Source organism: Gadus morhua, chromosome 5, assembly GCF_902167405.1.
Source record: "Gadus morhua chromosome 5, gadMor3.0, whole genome shotgun sequence".
NCBI classification, from domain to species: Eukaryota; Metazoa; Chordata; class Actinopteri; order Gadiformes; family Gadidae; genus Gadus; species Gadus morhua.
In genome coordinates, this window is record NC_044052.1 from 18801179 (window position 1) to 18818655 (window position 17477).

The 17477-nt window shown below is 52.4% G+C and overlaps 1 protein-coding gene across 4 annotated transcripts in view; it reads right to left on the reverse strand.

Moving 5' to 3' along the window:
• nin (ninein (GSK3B interacting protein)) overlaps nucleotides 1-17477 on the reverse strand; it is a 34593-nt gene that overhangs the window by 5327 nt on the left and 11789 nt on the right. For 2 of the 4 annotated variants that reach the window (XM_030356819.1, XM_030356821.1), the window contains exons 5-24: nucleotides 16714-16762; nucleotides 16353-16534; nucleotides 15074-15223; nucleotides 14259-14426; nucleotides 13697-13833; nucleotides 13184-13324; nucleotides 12731-12905; nucleotides 12257-12367; nucleotides 11503-11592; nucleotides 10312-10456; nucleotides 9567-9688; nucleotides 8225-9309; nucleotides 4282-4380; nucleotides 4107-4176; nucleotides 3487-3666; nucleotides 2452-2568; nucleotides 2098-2211; nucleotides 1488-1634; nucleotides 690-863; nucleotides 148-273 (exon numbers count right to left, since the gene is read on the reverse strand). In XM_030356819.1, the coding sequence (XP_030212679.1) occupies nucleotides 148-273; nucleotides 690-863; nucleotides 1488-1634; nucleotides 2098-2211; nucleotides 2452-2568; nucleotides 3487-3666; nucleotides 4107-4176; nucleotides 4282-4380; nucleotides 8225-9309; nucleotides 9567-9688; nucleotides 10312-10456; nucleotides 11503-11592; nucleotides 12257-12367; nucleotides 12731-12905; nucleotides 13184-13324; nucleotides 13697-13833; nucleotides 14259-14426; nucleotides 15074-15223; nucleotides 16353-16534; nucleotides 16714-16762 (3582 nt within the window). Of the gene's footprint in view, nucleotides 1-147; nucleotides 274-689; nucleotides 864-1487; nucleotides 1635-2097; nucleotides 2212-2451; nucleotides 2569-3486; nucleotides 3667-4106; nucleotides 4177-4281; nucleotides 4381-4782; nucleotides 7750-8224; nucleotides 9310-9566; nucleotides 9689-10311; nucleotides 10457-11502; nucleotides 11593-12256; nucleotides 12368-12730; nucleotides 12906-13183; nucleotides 13325-13696; nucleotides 13834-14258; nucleotides 14427-15073; nucleotides 15224-16352; nucleotides 16535-16713; nucleotides 16763-17477 lie in introns of those variants that run through there. The other 2 variants (XM_030356820.1, XM_030356818.1) reach the window with 2 other exon arrangements.

Genomic DNA, 17477 nt, shown 5'->3' on the forward strand with positions numbered 1-17477 from the left:
CGTCTATGGGCGTGTCTGTGTGTGGGCGTGTCTGTGTATGGGCGTGTCTTGTCTGTGGGCGTGTCTGTTTGGGTGTGTCTGTGGGCGTGTCTTGTATATGGGCGTGTCGGTGTGTGGCCGTGTCTTGTGTGTAGTGGAGGTGTTCACCTCGCTCAGGTTCTTCTTCCCCTCCAGCTGCCTCTTCAGGGAGGAGTTCTCCTGCTCCAGGACCGTGACCAGACCCCCGTGGTTCTGCTGCTTCAGGGACACCATGGAGCTCTCCAGCGTGCGTACCTGACAGGAGCCACAGGGAAGGGCTTAGGACCAGACCTCTGATGTTTTTATACCAAGTGGCTCTTCGTACAGTAAAGAGCCCATTGGCCCCCTCTTTTGAGTTGGACAGCATAAGAAGCGTCTGTCGATAAAGTTATATTATCTGTGTACCAGGTTTACTCTAAGATGCTCTGGATAAAGGCTTCTGCTAAATGAATGAATGAATGAAGGTCTGCATGAGGATCTCTCGTCGTCTCTGAGGTGCCCAAGGTCTAAAGAAATGAATGACTGCATGGATGAATGAATGAGTGAATGAATGAGTGAATGGCTGCCTGAGGAGCTCACCTCGTCTCTGAGGAGCCCCAGGTCTAAATGAATGAATGAATGAATGAATGCGTGAATGAATGAATGAATGAATGCCTGCTTGAGGAGCTCACCTTGTCTCTGAGGTGCCCCAGGTCGCCCCTGCAGTGGAGCAGCTCCACCTGCAGCCTCTGGTTCTCCTGCCTCAACAGCTGCTCCTCCTGCTCCTGGAGCCGGCTCAGCTCCTCGCGGTGCAGCTTCTGGTGCTCCTGGAACCCTCCAGTGTAGGCCAGCTCCAGGATCTGGACCTGGACCCAGGGAGGGGAGAGGTCAGGATCTATGGAGGATCTATGGAGGATCTATGGAGGATCTATTGCCTCAGTCCTTCAGTCCCAGAAACTCAATCTCTTGGTGGTGGTGGAACGAGCGCCCATTCAATATCAGGACAGCAGAGTCGCTCACCAGCTTCCACAGAAGACCCCAGAACCACTTGTTCAGAGTTAACCTCGACTCTTCAATGCCTCCCCTGTTACCCCACTCTTACCCACTTATTGTACGTTTTACATCCTGGCACTTAAAAACAGTACTTAGCATTGAGTAGCATCTTATGCTAGCTATCTTTGTTGTAGACGGGGAATCGGCTAACCTAACAATTAGTGCTTCGCACCTGGTTCTATGAACTTCCTTACTGTACGGACAGCGATATATATATTGTTTCTCTTTCTTCTGACAAATGCACTTATTGTAAATGTAAATCTGTGATTGACCTTTAAATGTGTTGGATCAACACTAACATTGTGTGATGCTAACTGTTCAGTTTCACCTTAGAATCCATCGGCCTCTGGGCGACGTTGTGGTGATGAAACCCTGTTTAAAACCAACATTTATTCCACCTTGTGTCTCGGCTTCAGGGGCCCTCGTGAGTCACGGACCTTGTTGTGGGCGTTCTGCAGCTGCTTGTGCAGGGAGACCACCTCCTGCCGGAGGGCGTCCTCCTCCTGCTGGGTGAAGCGCAGGTCGGCCTTCAGACGGGAGGCCTGGAGGGTGGAGGTCTGGACCGCTCCGTCCAGCGTCTCCACCTGACACACACACACACACACACACACACACACACACACACACACACACACACACACACACACACACACACACACACACACACACACACACACACACACACACACACACACACACACACACACGTTGAGAGGAGGACCAGGAGAAGAGATGTGACAAACGTGTACGAGTTCCTCGGAATAAATCAGCCTTTAAAAAAATACAATTAATTATATTCTTGGTCAACCTAAAAATAGAAAATAGTTTTATACTTGACTGAGAAGACTCAATCCCAAGGAGATAAAATAAAAGCTGAGAAGTTCAACTTAAAACAACACGATTCAGGCGCTGCAGGATAGCGTAGCGTCTACGGTACTCGACCCCCCGCCGACAGGGCCGTGAGTTCGATCCCCAAACGTCCACAGCTCCTTACGTCGGATACAAGCATCTCAACTTAAGGAAGGCTGAATGGGCTCAGGGTCGTACCTTCTCCTGAGCTCTGGCCAGCTGGATGCGCAGTGCCTGGGTCTCTTTGTCCAGAGTCCTGCGCTCCTTCAGCAACTGGCCGAGCTGCTCCTCCATCACATCCGCCCTGGTCCCCTGAAACAGAAGAAACACGACCAGGGGGTCAGCAACTCCCTGCACACCGGCTCAAACATTAAACCTATGCCCTACATGATTGCAGAACATTAATAGAGTTACATATGTTTTATCATATAGTATCGTGTACAGCCATGCCCTTAATTCAGGGGACCTTGCGCCAGGGGCTTAGAGCTAATTTGGCGGGAACTATCAGATAGGAAGTGACCACCTCCACCACCACCCCGGCCGGACGCCTACCTTCTCTCCGAGGGCAGAGAGCTGCTCCTCCAGCTCTCCGTTCCTCTCCTCAAGCCGGCCGGCTTCCTCCAGAGACTTGGTCAACTCTGCCTCCAAGGCAGCCACACAAGCTGCCATCTACCACAACACAACCGGCTAGTTAACCATCTACCACAACACAACCGGCTAGTTAACCATCTACCCCAACACAACCGGCTAGTTAACCATCTACCCCAACCTGCTAGTTAACCATCTACCCCAACACAACCGGCTAGTAAACCATCTACCCCAACACAACCGGCTAGTTAACCATCTACCCCAACCTGCTAGTTAACCATCTACCACAACACAACCGGCTAGTTAACCATCTACCCCAACCGGCTAGTTAACCATCTACCCCAACCGGCTAGTTAACCATCTACCCCAACACAACCGGCTAGTAAACCATCTACCCCAACACAACCGGCTAGTTAACCATCTACCCCAACCGACTAGTTAACCATCTACCCCAACACAACCGGCTAGTTAACCATCTACCCCAACACAACCGGCTAGTTAACCATCTACCCCAACACAACCGGCTAGTTAACCATCTACCCCAACACAACCGGCTAGTAAACCATCTACCCCAACCGACTAGTTAACCATCTACCCCAACACAACCGGCTAGTTAACCATCTACACCAACCGGCTAGTTAACCATCTACCCCAACACAACCGGCTAGTAAACCATCTACCCCAACCGACTAGTTAACCATCTACCCCAACACAACCGGCTAGTTAACCATCTTCCTCAACCGGCTAGTAAACCATCTACCCCAACACAACCGGCTAGTTAACCATCTACCCAAACCGGCTAGTTAACCATTTACTCCACGGAACCTGCTAGTTAACCATCTACCCCAACCGGCTAGTTAACCATTTACCCCAACACAACCGGCTAGTTAACCATCTACCACAACACAACCGGCTAGTTAACCATCTACCACAACACAACCGGCTAGTTAACCATCTAGCACCACGCCAAACCGCCACCTTGATGACCGAGAGCCTCACCTCCTTGGCGGGCGCGGCCTCTCTCCTCTCGTTCTCCTGGATGAGCTCAGCGAGCTGCTGGCTGATCTCCTCCACGTCCGCAGAGTTCTGGACGTTCTCCTGGGACAGCAGGACGTTCTCCTGGGACAGCAGGACGTTGTCCTCCTGCAGATGGTCGCCGCGGGAACGCAGGTCTGAGATCTGAGGGGGGAGCGGGGGCCATCCCACAGGGGGGGGTTTAGAGTGCTTCAATGTGTGCACGTCAACTACTGGACACGTGTTGGACACGCGCAGAGTCATGAGAGACTTCAGAGTTTTTATATTTCTAAGTGTTTATTTTTGGTATTCTTATTCAAGGTCAAGTCAAAGTAAAAGTCAGCTTTATTGTCAATTGCAACTAATGTACCAGAGAAATAGAAGAACGGAAATTTCATTCCTCTCTGACCCACTGTGCATTATGTATAAAGGATCAAATACAATTTGGTAAATTCAATAAAATAAGATAAGTAAATATTTACAATAAATTCTCAATAGTGCAAATGGCCTTGAGTGCAAGGTAGGCAAATGTGTTTCATTATTTTTTCCTATTTAGACTAGAAAGCCAGGCAGTGGCTAGAATAATAATTTGTTGATATGCATACCTGTTTCTGAAATTCCTCCGCCATATTCTCAGCTTCAGTCTTTTCTTTCTGGAAGTCTTCCAGCTGTTGCCTGAAAAACAGATGAAAGAAAAAAGGTAGATATCAGCAAAATGAACTCTGCAGCAAACATGACCTTAAACTGATTTATGCCAGGACAACATCGCCATGTTCTCACCGAAGGTCTACGTTGGCCCCTTTCAGGTCCTCGTCCTTCAGCACTGTGATCTTCTGACTGAGGTTTACGTTTTCTTCCTCGAGTCGACCGACTTCAGATCTGTTCGGGTCGGAGACAAAATGGCCGTCAGATCATTGAAGAGTCAACACAAAATGGGATGCAAAAAAACAACAACACAAAAATGGATTTATATATTTCATAACACAGCAAACACAGTTTTATAGAGAAGGAAGACTTAATCCACAAACCAACCAAAATGACTAGTAGCCATGTGTACGTCTGACGTAAAGGGGTTAACTACTCACGACCTCTCGTGGTTAACTACCTATTCACCGCACAACACAGGATCCATCACTGGGGGAACGAGGGTCCAACACAACACAGCCACCGCTGGGGCACCGTACCCGGGGTAGAGGAGGAGCTGGAGGTAGGCTAAGGAACATCACACCCAGAGGAAGGAGGTCACAACGCTGCGTGGGGGGGGAGGGGGGGGGGGGGCGAGGCGGGGTGCTGGGGGTTCTATCCTGGTCCTCCTGTTACCTGTGGACCTGCATCCACTCGCTGAGCGTCCACGCCTCCCCCTGCAGGCTGGCGAGGGCCCCGCGGAGGTCCGCGTTCTGCACCTCCAGCTCCTCGCAGCACACCTCCAGGCGGGTGGCGTCAGCCTGGCTCCGGGCCTCGAGACGGCCGCTCGTCCCCTGGGACGTGGTCTCCCAGGTACCGGCCGTCTCCGGGAGACCTCCGACCCCCTCCAGGAGACCTCCGTCCCCCTGCAGCTCCAGCTCCCGCACCAGCTCCGAGAGCTGGAGGTTGTCCCGCCTCATGGTGGAGAGCTCCTCCGCCAGGCCCCGGTGCTGGCCCTGGGGACCGCCGGCCGCACGCAGACGGCCCTCCAGGCTGGACAGCCGTCGCTTCAGCTCCCCGTTCTCTCCCTTCAGCAGCGTGTTCTGGCGGCGCCCGTCGTGGTATCGGACCCGGAGATCGGCCGTCTCCGAGATCTCCGTCTCCAGCTCCTCGGCCCGCTTCGTTAGACGGAACAGCTTCAGCCTCAGGGTCAGGTTCTCCTCCAACGCCCGGCTGCCCGTTCTGATCTTTTGCCGGTTGTACGTCAGAATGCTCTCCAACGTCACGGTCTTCTGGTGGAGCAGCGACACCTTCTGGTGTAGCAGAGTGTTTTCCTCCATGGCGTCGCTGTACAGCACCTGGAGTTTGTTCACGGGGTGAACATCCTCACGGCGTTCCGGGTCATCCTGCTGATCCACCACCAGAGAGCCTGAGAACCCACACTCTTGGGAAACCGATTGGATTCGTTTCCCACACTTGTGAGAGTCGACCGGGGAACGACCGACCGACCCGTCCCGTGAAGTCGGCCCACCGCAGGAGTCAGCAGCTCTCCGCGCAGCGACGAGGTCCACCGCGACCGCATGACACAGCCTCTGGTCGAGGGGATGGGAGAGCTCCTCCACCACTCCATCTTCAGGGTTATTCTCTGGATCCCATGACTGGACCGCCACAAACAACCCAGGATTCCTGTCCTCTTCGAGGCCCGCAGCCTCGGGCGACGTGGCCGCTTCGTCTCCGGCGATCTGCTCCTCTTCATTGCCTGCTACATCGGGTGATTGGGCTGCTTCACCTCCGGAAAGCTGCGCAGTCTCCTCTTCACAGCCCGCGGCCTCAGGCGGCGTGGCGGCCTCGTCTACAGAGATCTGCGCCGTCTCCTCTTCATGGCCCGCCTCATCGGGTGATGGGGCAGCTTCACCTCCAGACAGCTGCTCCTCGTCATGGCCTAGCATATCAGGTGATCGGGCAGCTTCACCTCCAGAGTTTTGCTCCTCTTCATGGCCCACCACATCAGGTGATGGGGCTGCTTCACCTTCAGTGATCTGCTCCATCTCCTCTTCAACATCCACACTCTGGGTTCCCGGGGCAACTCTGGAATCGTCCGTGTTGTGTTTGGAGAGAGAACCGCCATGAGGAGAACCTTCAGTACCAAATGTCTCCGGAGACTCTTCCTCTTCGATTTCCTCTTGGACTTCTGAACTTTGCTCCTGTAGGTCGTCTCCGCTGGTTTTGGGGCTGTCCATGGCATCAGGGGAATCTTGCCGATCATCAACATTAACATCTTCATCATATTCATCAACCACCACACAATCTGGGTCTTCAGGGCATTCTCCTGGTGCCACAGGTTTCTCTGCCCTCATCTCTAGATGGTTTTCGTGGTGTTCTTCCAGAAGTAGTGCTGTGGTTTCAAGTTGACCTGTTGATTCCAGATTTTGGGCTTCCACATCTTCGTTGGGAACGTTACTGCATTCGATGGAAGCAGTCACGCTCATATCCGCTGTGTTTGGCTCCTCATCCACCAGGGGTTCAGATTCACCACCGAGTGCACAAGAGTCACCTGGAATAATACCGATGACGTCATCATCAAGATTATCCTCATCCGTGTTGCCCGTCGTATGTGATTGTGGCTCCTGGACTTCGAAAGACAAATATATTACATCAGGATTAACCGGTTCGGTTACTAGCATATTACCAGGGTCTGTCGTTTCCTCTTGGCCAGACTTGGTTACTTCTGAAAGAACATCGAGTTCCTTTCCCATTTCCCTAATTCGGATCTTGAGCTGATCCCTTTCTAAGACGAGTTCCATCCTCTCGTTGTCCAGGGACTCCAGGCAGCATAGATTATCTTTAAGATCATCTTCCAGAAGGGCTATGCTCTGTATTAGCTCCATCCTCTCAAACTCAAAGCCCTCCATGTCCTGTTGGAGCGTCGTCTCCAGATCTTCAATCTTGTTCCGCAGAGCGTCAAACTGCTCCATCTTTTCCCGGCTCCGTTCCTCCGACAGGGAGAGCTCCTCTCTGTATTTCCCCTGGACTTGGGCCAGCCTGCTCTGGAGCTCGGCCCGCTCCTCCACAAACTCTGCCCTCTCCTGCTTGAAGTCCTTCACCGCCTGACCAAGCAGAACCTCCAGCTCCTGCGCCGTCCTCTCCGACGCGGCCAGAAGGTCCTCCCTGAAGGCCTGGCTCTCCTGGAGCCTCCTGTGGAGCTCGATCAGCTGCCGGCTGAGGTCCCTCTCCTTGGTCTGGGACGACCCGGCCAGTTCGTCCAGCTGCCTCTCCAGCTCCCGCTTCTCTCCCCGCGCCGCCTCCACCTCTTCCCGGCGGGCGTTCTCCAGTTCCTCGCGGTCGGCGGCCCGCTCCCGGTGGAGGCAGAGCCTCTCCTGCTCCAGGGCCTCTCGCATCAGCCTCCTCTGCTCCTGGCTCTCCACCAGGGCGGCCTCCATCTCGGCCCGCCAAGCGAGGGCCCGCTCGGCGTGGCTCGCCGAGAGGGCCCCCAGCTGGGCTTGGTAGTGCTGCTCCAGCCTCGACACGTCCACCTGGAAGCGTTCCTCCACAGTGTCCTGGTCCCCTGAGAAGCGGCCTTCCAGCTCCTGGAGCCTCTGGGAGAAGTGGAGCTCAACGGCTGTCCTGCGCGTGGTGAACCAGGGAGGGTTACGGCGTTCAGCGGTCCGGAACACTCAAACCGTTTCTCTCTCTCTCTCGCTCTCTCTCGTTCTCTTAATTCTCCGCAACGGTTCAAAATGCATTTGCATTCAAAAGCGCAGTCCTTTGCTCGTCTATTGTGCCTGTCACTCACAAAGTGGGAACGCAAGGTTTAAAGGAGCAAAGAAAAGTCGTACCCGTGGGTGAAATCGGCTCATAGGGCCGACCGCTGTTTTTGAACCAACAATCATTTAGTTTCCCGTGTTCATTTATCTAGTATTTTACTTTGGGATATAAAGCACTGTGAGGACAAATACAAACATAGAAATACTCCAACAATCTCTCCTGGAATGTTCTGATTATTTAGCAGAAGTAGAACCGTCCAACAGATCGGTCGCATCCAAATGACAATAATTTATGATAGAACGTTATTAACGTTAATAATTGTTCAGATCCTCACCTCTCCTGGACGACCTCCTCCCGCAGCCGGTCCAAGGCGCCGCCCAGCTCCTCGCGCTCCTCCCCGTGGCGGGCGCTCAGCTCCTTCAGCGCCTCCCTGTGCCGCTCCTCCAGCCGAGAGGTCTCCTCCTTCAGCATCCTCTCGAAGCGCCTCTCCTCCTCCTCCTTCCCCTCCTCCGCCTTCTCCCTCTCCTCCTTCAGCCTCTCCTGCAGCATCCCCTCGTAGTCCTCCTCCAGCTGCAGCTTCTCCTCCCCCCACGCCTCCCTCATCCTCCTCTCCCTCTGCTCCTGCTGCTCCTGGAGCTTCAGGCGCTCCTTGGCCAACACGGCGAGGAGCGCTTCCTCCTGGGACCTCTGGAGCCGGCCGCGCTCCTCCTCCCAGCCCGCCCTCTGCCGGCTCTCCTTCTCCTCCTGCTCCTTGACCAGCCGCAGCATGCCCGCCTCCAGCACCTCCTGCAGGGTCTGGTCGCTCTGCTCCTCCAGAGCGGCCCTCTCGCTGCGCCACTCCTCGGCGAGCCTCTCCCCCAGCGCCTCCTTCTCCTCCTCGGACCTCAGCCGCGCCTCCTCCAGCCGGGCGCCCAGCTCCTCCTCGTGGTCCAGGCGCCGGCGCTCCTCCTCCTCCCGCGCCGTCGCCTCCAGCAGCCGCACCTCCTCCCGCGTTCGCCTCCTCTCCTCCTCCAGCCGCGCCTCCTGCGTCTCCTGGAGGAGCCCCAGCTCCTGGGCGTGGCATCTCCTCAGCTCCTCCACCTCCTCCGCCCGCCGCGCCTCCTCCAGCGCCGCCGCCAGCTGCTCCTCCAGGTCCGAGGCCTGGGTGTGGGCCTCCAGGAGGCGCTGCCGAAGGGCGGCCACCTCCTCTTCCTGCCGCAGCTCCAGCCGCTCCTTCTCCTCCGCCTGCCTCCTCTCCAGGCCGTCCCGCTCCAGCGCGGCCTGCTCCAGCTGGCCCTGGAAGACCCCGGCCTGAGCCTGGAGGCGGGCCATCTGCTCCCTGAGGGCCTCCACCTCCTCCTGGTGCAGGGAGGTGGTGGAGGCCTGCTGGCCCTGGTGGGCCGTCCGCTCCTCCTCCACCCTCTGGTCCAGCTCCTGGATCTGAGAGCGTCGGAGGAACCAGACGGAACATTGTCGTAAAATAAAAGTTAAAAGTTAAAGAAAACAAAGGCAAACATAAAAAGAAATTCAATGTATTTAAGATTTAGGACAGGAACCACTACAACCTTATTAGTCAATCAATGACGACAAGAACAAGATATTACTTCAAAACAACAGATGAACTCTATGAGACATGCTACATGCCAGGATCGTCTTGGGTTGGGTAGCCTGATCCAACATGGCCGCCCCGGGCTCACCTTGCTCTCCAGCTGGGCCTGCAGGTCCTCCACCCGCCGACTGTGCTGCTCCTTCAGCTGCTCCAGCATCAGCTCCGCCTCCAGGCTCATGTTGAAGGGCTGGCCCTCCTCCGTGCCCAGCCCTGGGTCAGACACAGGTTCACAACGGTATTTACACTGCTTTACACACGTCTATACTACCATTTTCTTCTTCTGAACCCTTTTGGAACCGGTCGAGCAAGTATTAGAAGGTTTTCTTTTCATTTGTGGTTTTTCATCGTTTGTAAATATAACCTAATTGTAACTCTTCACTCATTTCATCATTATTTTTTATTGTTTATAATAGCTTATCTTATGTTCTTTCTTGTTCTAAATAAAAATATTTTTAAATCAATTCAATCCACGTCTCTAAGCAACATGTCGGGTTAAGGGGTTCTTGCACCAGGCTGCGAACATGAAGGTTTGAACCAAAAACCTTTAACCCCTTCTGTTTGGACTGTCTTAGCAGCTGACAGGAACTCCCTAGCTTCCCTAGACGTGTGATAACCGGTTGGTTTTCATGTCAGTAAATCTGTTAACGTAGACACAAACCAAATGCCTGAATGCTGTGTGCTGGGAAACGAAGAAAAAAAAAGACCAGCGGACAGAATACGTCTTTCCTAAATGTTACAATCAGTCCTTTGAACCTTCAAAAAAACCTCCAAAGCATGTGAAAAGCACCACACCGACGACAGGCCGTTAGGCGCGGTGTGTGACTGTGGCGTACCTGGGTCCGACTCCATGCCCGGGCTCTGGGACTCCATCTCCGACTCCATGTGGTCGGCCAGCGGCTGGCTGCAGGCCTGGGACCGCCTGCCCAGGCGCTGCAGGGCCTGCTCCGCCTGCAGCTCATCGATACGGTCCTGCAGCTCCTGGAGGCCCACGCAGCACGCGAGTTACACACACGTTACACTACATACATGTTACACTACACACATGTGACACGCACGTTACACACATGTTACACTGCACAACACAGGACACGCACGTTACACACATGTTACACTGCACAACACGGGACACGCACGTTACACACATGTTACACTGCTCAACACGTGACACGCACGTTACACACATGTAACACTACACACATGTGACACGCACGTTACATTACACACATGACACGTACGTTACACTAGACACATGTGACACGCACGTTACACACATGTTACACTGCACACATGTGACACGCATGTTACACACACGTTATACTGCACAAATGTGACACGCACGTTACACTGCACATGTGTCACGCATGTTACACTACACACATGTGACACGCACGTTACACACATGTTACACTACACACAGGTGACACGCACGTTACACACGTTACACTACACACATGTGACACGCATGTTAAACACATGTTACGCTACACACATGTTAAGCTACACGCATGTGACACACACGTTACCAAGCACATGCATAGAAACATAGTCAACATGGGGCGCATTCCAAAAATATATAGAGTATATAGTCTGACAAAATTAGTGATGGTGTCAGAATATATGTTAACTCCAAAAGCAATAGTCACTGAAAACTCATTTTTGAATAGATTAAATAATAGTGATTAAAAACTAATGTTTAATAGGTTGAATAATACTGAGTAGTGAGTAGAGAATTATAATTAAAATTTGTATAGATATTAAATAATAGTGATTCATAGCTAGAATTTGAATACTGATCGATAAATAGATTACCGGTAAGTAATACTGAATAAGAGCTAGTGTTCGAATACTGATCGATAAATAGATTAAGTAATAGTGAATAAGAGCTAGTGTTCGAATACTGATCTATAAATAGGTGCAATAATAGTGATTAACAGGTGAAAAACTAAAAACACTACCTATAATAATGATAACTATAACAGATGTAATAATAGGGTTAGGGTTTGATCAGTGATCAGGAGACATACTCTGCACTGAGTCTCATAGCCGCTGCACAGCTGTCTGAATCGCTCCTCCTGCTGCAACAGCTCCACACCTCCTGGGTCCTGGTCGCCCATCTGAGGGCAAGCACACACAAGTACTTTACTATACAGGTATAGGTTATATATATGTATACACACAATACTAGAGTTCTGCCGATACCAGTATCGGAAATGACTTCTGATACTGCCTAAAATTCAGTATCGGGTATCGATGAGTAGGAGAGTCTATGGGCCGACCCGACACCATCACATGACTAGATCCTTTACTACCGCGGCGGAGGACATCACAAACACGTGTGGTGAAATTATGCTGGGTTCGTTAACGGGTCGGAGGTGGGTAGTCGGAATGGGAAACACGTCATAACCGACATACGTGCACTCGAGCCACCAAGTCGGAGTGCATGGATGCATGGAAGCTTAACGCCAAGATTACAAACGCACAGGTATACGTTATGCATACATTACACACATGTATTGTACCTTATACATCTGCACAGAACACCTGTCAAATTGTCCTTACTCTCATGTTTCTCGTCTCAGTCTGGGTTTAATAATGTAAGTATCTTAAAAAGGAATTGTACTTTAACAATGAGAATTGGGGACTGAATTTTTCAGAATATGTATTTCCTGTGTTACAGTGACGGTGAGTTCAGGCGTAGCTCGAGAACACGACCCAATAAACACCAGGCAGCAGCAGAACACCGGCGCAGGGTGTGAGGAACCCGCCGTTCCGCGGTACCTTCTCTCGGAGGACGTTCTCCAAGCTGGCCTGGAGCTTGGAGATCTGGACCTGGGCCGTTGCTAGCTGCTCGCTCCCCTCCAGAACCTCCGACTCGAGACGCCGGTTCTCCTACAGGGGAACACGGACAGGAACCACACGCAATGAACAGAGAACCTGGACGAAGGTGGTTCTACGTACCCTGATGGACAGGTGGTCCGTGTACGGTGACGGAGGTGGTCGTATGTACCCTGATGGACAGGTGGTCCGTGTACGGTGACGGAGGTGGTCGTATGTACCCTGATGGACAGGTGGTCCGTGTACGGTGACGAAGGTGGTTCTACGTACCCTGATGGACAGGTGGTCCGTGTACGGTGACGGAGGTGGTCGTATGTACCCTGATGGACAGGTGGTCCGTGTACGGTGACGGAGGTGGTCGTATGTACCCTGATGGACAGGTGGTCCGTGTACGGTGACGGAGGTGGTCGTACGTACCCTGATGGAGATGGACAGGTGGTCCCTCATGAAGGACTCGTCCGCCCTGGTCTTCTCCAGCTCCGCCTCCAGCTCCTCCCTCTGCAGGCTGGCCTGCTGCTGGATCTGGTCCAACTCCGTCAGCAGGACGGACCGCACCGCCCCCAGCTTCTCCTTGTGCTCCTGCTCCAGCTTCCTGTAGGCACAGAACACATTCAACCAATCAGAGACGAGGCTCAGGGCGGGACCATGTGCATTCTGATTGGTTTGTTTGTTAACAACGTCTCAGTCTCTTTGTTAACAAGATTCAGGCCCATTATCATAATGCAAGACCTCCTCTCTGAGTCGGAGGTTTAGTGAGGGTGAGGTGGTGTGAGATTGGGTGCTGCTACCTGAGGTTGAGGTGGTGTTACCAGAGGTTGAGGTAATGTACCTGAGGTTGAGGTGGTGTAACCAGAGGTTGAGGTAATGTACCTGAGGTTGAGGTGGTGCGAGTGCTCGATGCTGGCGTGGTTCTCGTCCACCTCAGCAGCCAGCTGGCTCTTCAGCCTCTCGGCCGTCTCCAGGTCCAGCAGGAGCCTCTCCTTCTCTTGGAGCTCCAGGTCCAGGCGCTCCCTGGAGGGGAGGGGGGGGGGGGGGCTCGTTAAGGTCCCGGGTTCAATCCCCAAGGTCCTCAGACAACATGATTCCGGTTTCCCCACATTGATTTCTGGTCTTGAGATTCTAATTTTTTAAGGTTTTGGTTTCACCACAAAATAAATTCTAGGAAACTTATTTTATACACAGGCTGGGAATGCCACGGCTCTTGGAGAAGTAGTGGTTAGGGTGTCGGAAAGGTTCTGCGTTCGATACCCCGATGTCGACTGCCTACATCTAGGCATCCTTAAGCGAGATACCACCGCAGCTTTCACCGTATTTACATTGGTACCGTACTCGTGTTCCCCCCCCCCCCAAGGTCCCAGGCCTCCTCCAGGCTTCAGGACTCACAGCAGGTGTCTGATCTCGGCCTTGAAGCTGGCCAGGGCGGCCTGGTGGAGGCCGTTCCTGGTGACCAGCAGCTCGTTCTCCAGGGCAGAGGTCAGCTGGCCCAGGTTCACCCGGCCCTCCAGGCTGAAGTCCAGAGCCTGCTCACAGACGGGGGGGTCACAGCTTCAGCGTTCTGAGGAGAACCCTCATCTTGGTGATCAAAAGTTATCCTTAGCAGATGTCCTTTTTATTTTGCTTCATCTTTTAGGTTTTACTTGAAGTTAATAGTTCATATTTTATATATTTCGAATTTCCAGTCTGGGATTAACAACGTACATTTTATCTTATACATAACCATAACCCCTTATCTTTGTCATAGGCCTTCCATTGTTATGTCTTCTGGCATACATACATATAGCAGTGTTGTTGAGACACTATTTAGCTGAAATCATCCAAATGGTTGAGAAACTGTCAACTGACAGAAGATAAACTGTCAAATGACCAACCGTCCAATGACCAACCGTCCCCGACACCAGATCCTCCCCAAACACCAGAACCTAATCCAAAATGGCCGCCTCCGCACCTTGAGGATATCGGACGTGTTCTCGATGCCCTCGCCCAACCAGGCGTCCAGCAGGTTCTCCACGGGGGCGTGGCCTGTCCCGTCGTCCAGCGTGGAGAAGAGACGCAGGCCGATGGAGCTGGTCATCAACGAGGGCATGGTCATACGCCGGCCCGCCTCGTCAAAGGGCTGGAGGAGGAGGACGAGGACAGTCAGGAGGAGGAGGACGAGGACAGTCAGGAGGAGGAGGACGAGGACAGTCAGGAGGACGAGGAGGAGGAGGAGGAGGAGGAGGAGGAGGAGGAGGAGGAGGAGGAGGAGGAGGAGGAGGAGGAGGGTTTTAAACAAGAGAACACCTTATGGAGACTGTTGTTGACCAAAACAATATTATGTAATACATGACGCCTTTAGAAAATGTACTGGTTGGTCATGGACCTTTCAGAAGGAAATACTGGAAAGCCCATTTGTGTTTACCGGTCCTAAAACACCTCATTGAATCTCTAAACCCTATGACGTGCTAGGGTTAGTTTGTCCTTGAGGGAGACACTCATTTTTCTAATAAGACTATCTATATTTACCGTAATCAAATACAGTAAATATATAGAATTCATTATTAGGTAGCCGTCGTAGAGATATCTCGAGCGTACGAGTCAGGATACGGCCTGGGTGGACTCGGCTCCTAGGGTAAGTGGTGGGTGTAAGGGGATGGTGTAAGGGGTTGGTGTAAGGGGTTGGTGTAAGGGGATGGTGTAAGGGGATGGTGTAAGGGGATGGTGTAAGCGGGCTGTGTAAGCGGGCTGTGTATTCGGACGGTGGGTGACGGAGCGAGGGCCCACCTGGGTGGAGTGGAGTCTCTTCAGCTGTCGGTAGGGGGTGGAGGAGGAGGGGGTCGGCGGCTGGCTGTGTGCCACCACCCTGCCCACAAACTCCCTCACGTTCACCTCCCCCCCCGCCTCCCGCACGCTCTGGATCACGTCCCCCGTTACCTGGGCAACACAACCCGGAAGGGCTTTGGTTAGGGCTCCATTGAAACAACAGGACAGTATATCAATAAAAAGGATGGTCTCGTGGTGTGGGGGGGTCGACATCAAGCCGAAAGGTTCAGGGTTCGAACCCCATCGTCCACATTGTTTACGCCGTTGAGCAAGAGGCCCTGCCCCTCTCCCGGCTTCCTAACGGAACCGAACGGACTCTATGATCCAAAAGCAACCATCAGTGAACTCGGCATGAAACGTTGGGAGTCAAACCCAGAACCTTTTGGGCTGGGAGTCAAACACCCAGGCCACCGCACCCGAATCAAAGCGCCACATAAAATGACGTCAAGTTCTGATTCCCATGCAAAAATTAAAATACAACAAAATAGACATCTGAAGAATAAGTCCCGCCTCTGAACCTCCCAGTTCCCTCGGTCAAATGTACGACGGAGTATTAGAGCCACACACGAAGAAAAAATATATTTTTGCCGTGAAGAGATCAAAGTCGATAAGCCGACTTTAAAGTCAACATGTCGACATTAAACTCGAAATTTCGAGAATACAGTTGAAATTAGTTGGGAGGGATAGCAACCGCTCCACAGGGCCTGCACTGATCCAATGGCTTGTGTAGATAATTTGGTAAAATTGTATTTCAGAATCGGGTTTAACAATAAAGAGATCCTCGCTGTTTTAGCGCAGAACCACAGTGTGGTGATTAGTGTAAGGACGCTGAAAAGGTTGTGCGGAAAACTTTGTCTGTTCAGGAGGAGGACCTGAACACAAGTGTTACTAGTCGACGTGTCGACTTTAATCACCTCACGGCAAAAAATTTTTTTTTCTTTTTCATGTTTGGCCCTAATACTCCGTCGTACAAATGTCTATGGGAAGTAACATGTTTTCTTTTTAATGATCGTACGTAACAAACAAGGTGGCAAAGATGCAAAAGCTGCGTTGGGTTTTGAACTACACTTTTTCCATCTAGTTTCGACTGGGTTTTTGGGTTGGCAGTGCCGTTAAAGTAGTCAACGATTATTAATGCCACTGAGGGAACCGGAGCCTCGGAGTCCCGCCCATTCTTCAGAGGTCTGTAAACCAGGTGCCCGGCGATGAATAACCAGTCATTGAGTGAGAGAGGGCTGACCTCCAGTCCCAGGCGGTCAGCGAGGCCCAGCAGGTCAGCCAGGCCGGCGGGGCCGTCGGCGGGCAGGCCCAGATCGTCGCAGGCCTCCTGGAGCCGGAGCTCCAGGTGCAGGGACAGGGGCCCCCCGGACACGGACCCCCGCGGGGTCGTGGGCTCGTCGGGGTTCCACAGGGTCATCGTGCCTGAGGAGAACAGCAGGGAGACGCTCTGGTCATCATTATGGTTCATCGTTTCGTATATCGCCCTGTTGTGTGTAAAGCGCGCCCTCAATAAAGCTTGGTGGAATGGATAAAAAATACAAAACATGGTTAGGATCTGGAGTCCATAACCAGGGAGGGGATTAGAAACTAAACCAACATACCTTCAGCCTCGTACTCCTCCATGCTGGTTTCATGCACTGGGTCACAGCGCTGAGGGACAGAGACAGAGACTATTATAAAACACAGCCAAAAAGAAAAATTAAAAAAAAAAAAATTAAATTAATTTAAAAAAATTAAAAACAAAAAACTTTATTGATATGCATTTTATGTGCGAGATCAACATGGTGGCATCTGCGGCAGCGGCGTGGACACAGTCACGGGTGAGAGTCAGCTGTTTCACCAAGCACTCGCTCAAACCCCCGTCAAGACTTGAGACGGGTGTGTGAATGGAAGGGGGGTGGGGCTGGACATAGAGAGCACAACAGAGCCTATTGTGGCGGCACGGGCCCATGGGAGGGTCAGAGGTCAAATTAAAAAGTAGTGGCTACAAAGGGAGCATGACGATGCGAGGTATCGGACCGTGTCCCGGCCTCGTGTGCTGCTCGGTGACCCGGCTTCACAGTAATCCCCACAGCTGCAGGGTAGAACCTTTAAAGAGGACTACCAGTGCCAGTACCGGCACACGCTGCTGAATCAAGAATTTAAACTAATCTCACACGGGCTGATTCATATTTTGATGGGGGACGGGGGTTTGTGAGAAAAGGAATTCCCAATTAAAACTGTGAGAAGCTCACGTTTTCCCCGCTGAATCGTACAGCAAAGTCAAACGTGTTTTCCTTCAACCCTCCACAAGCGTGCTTTAAAACAAAAAGGAGGCAGAGCAAGAATTTGTGGAGGCGTTGACCCCTCGCGATCCTGACCAATC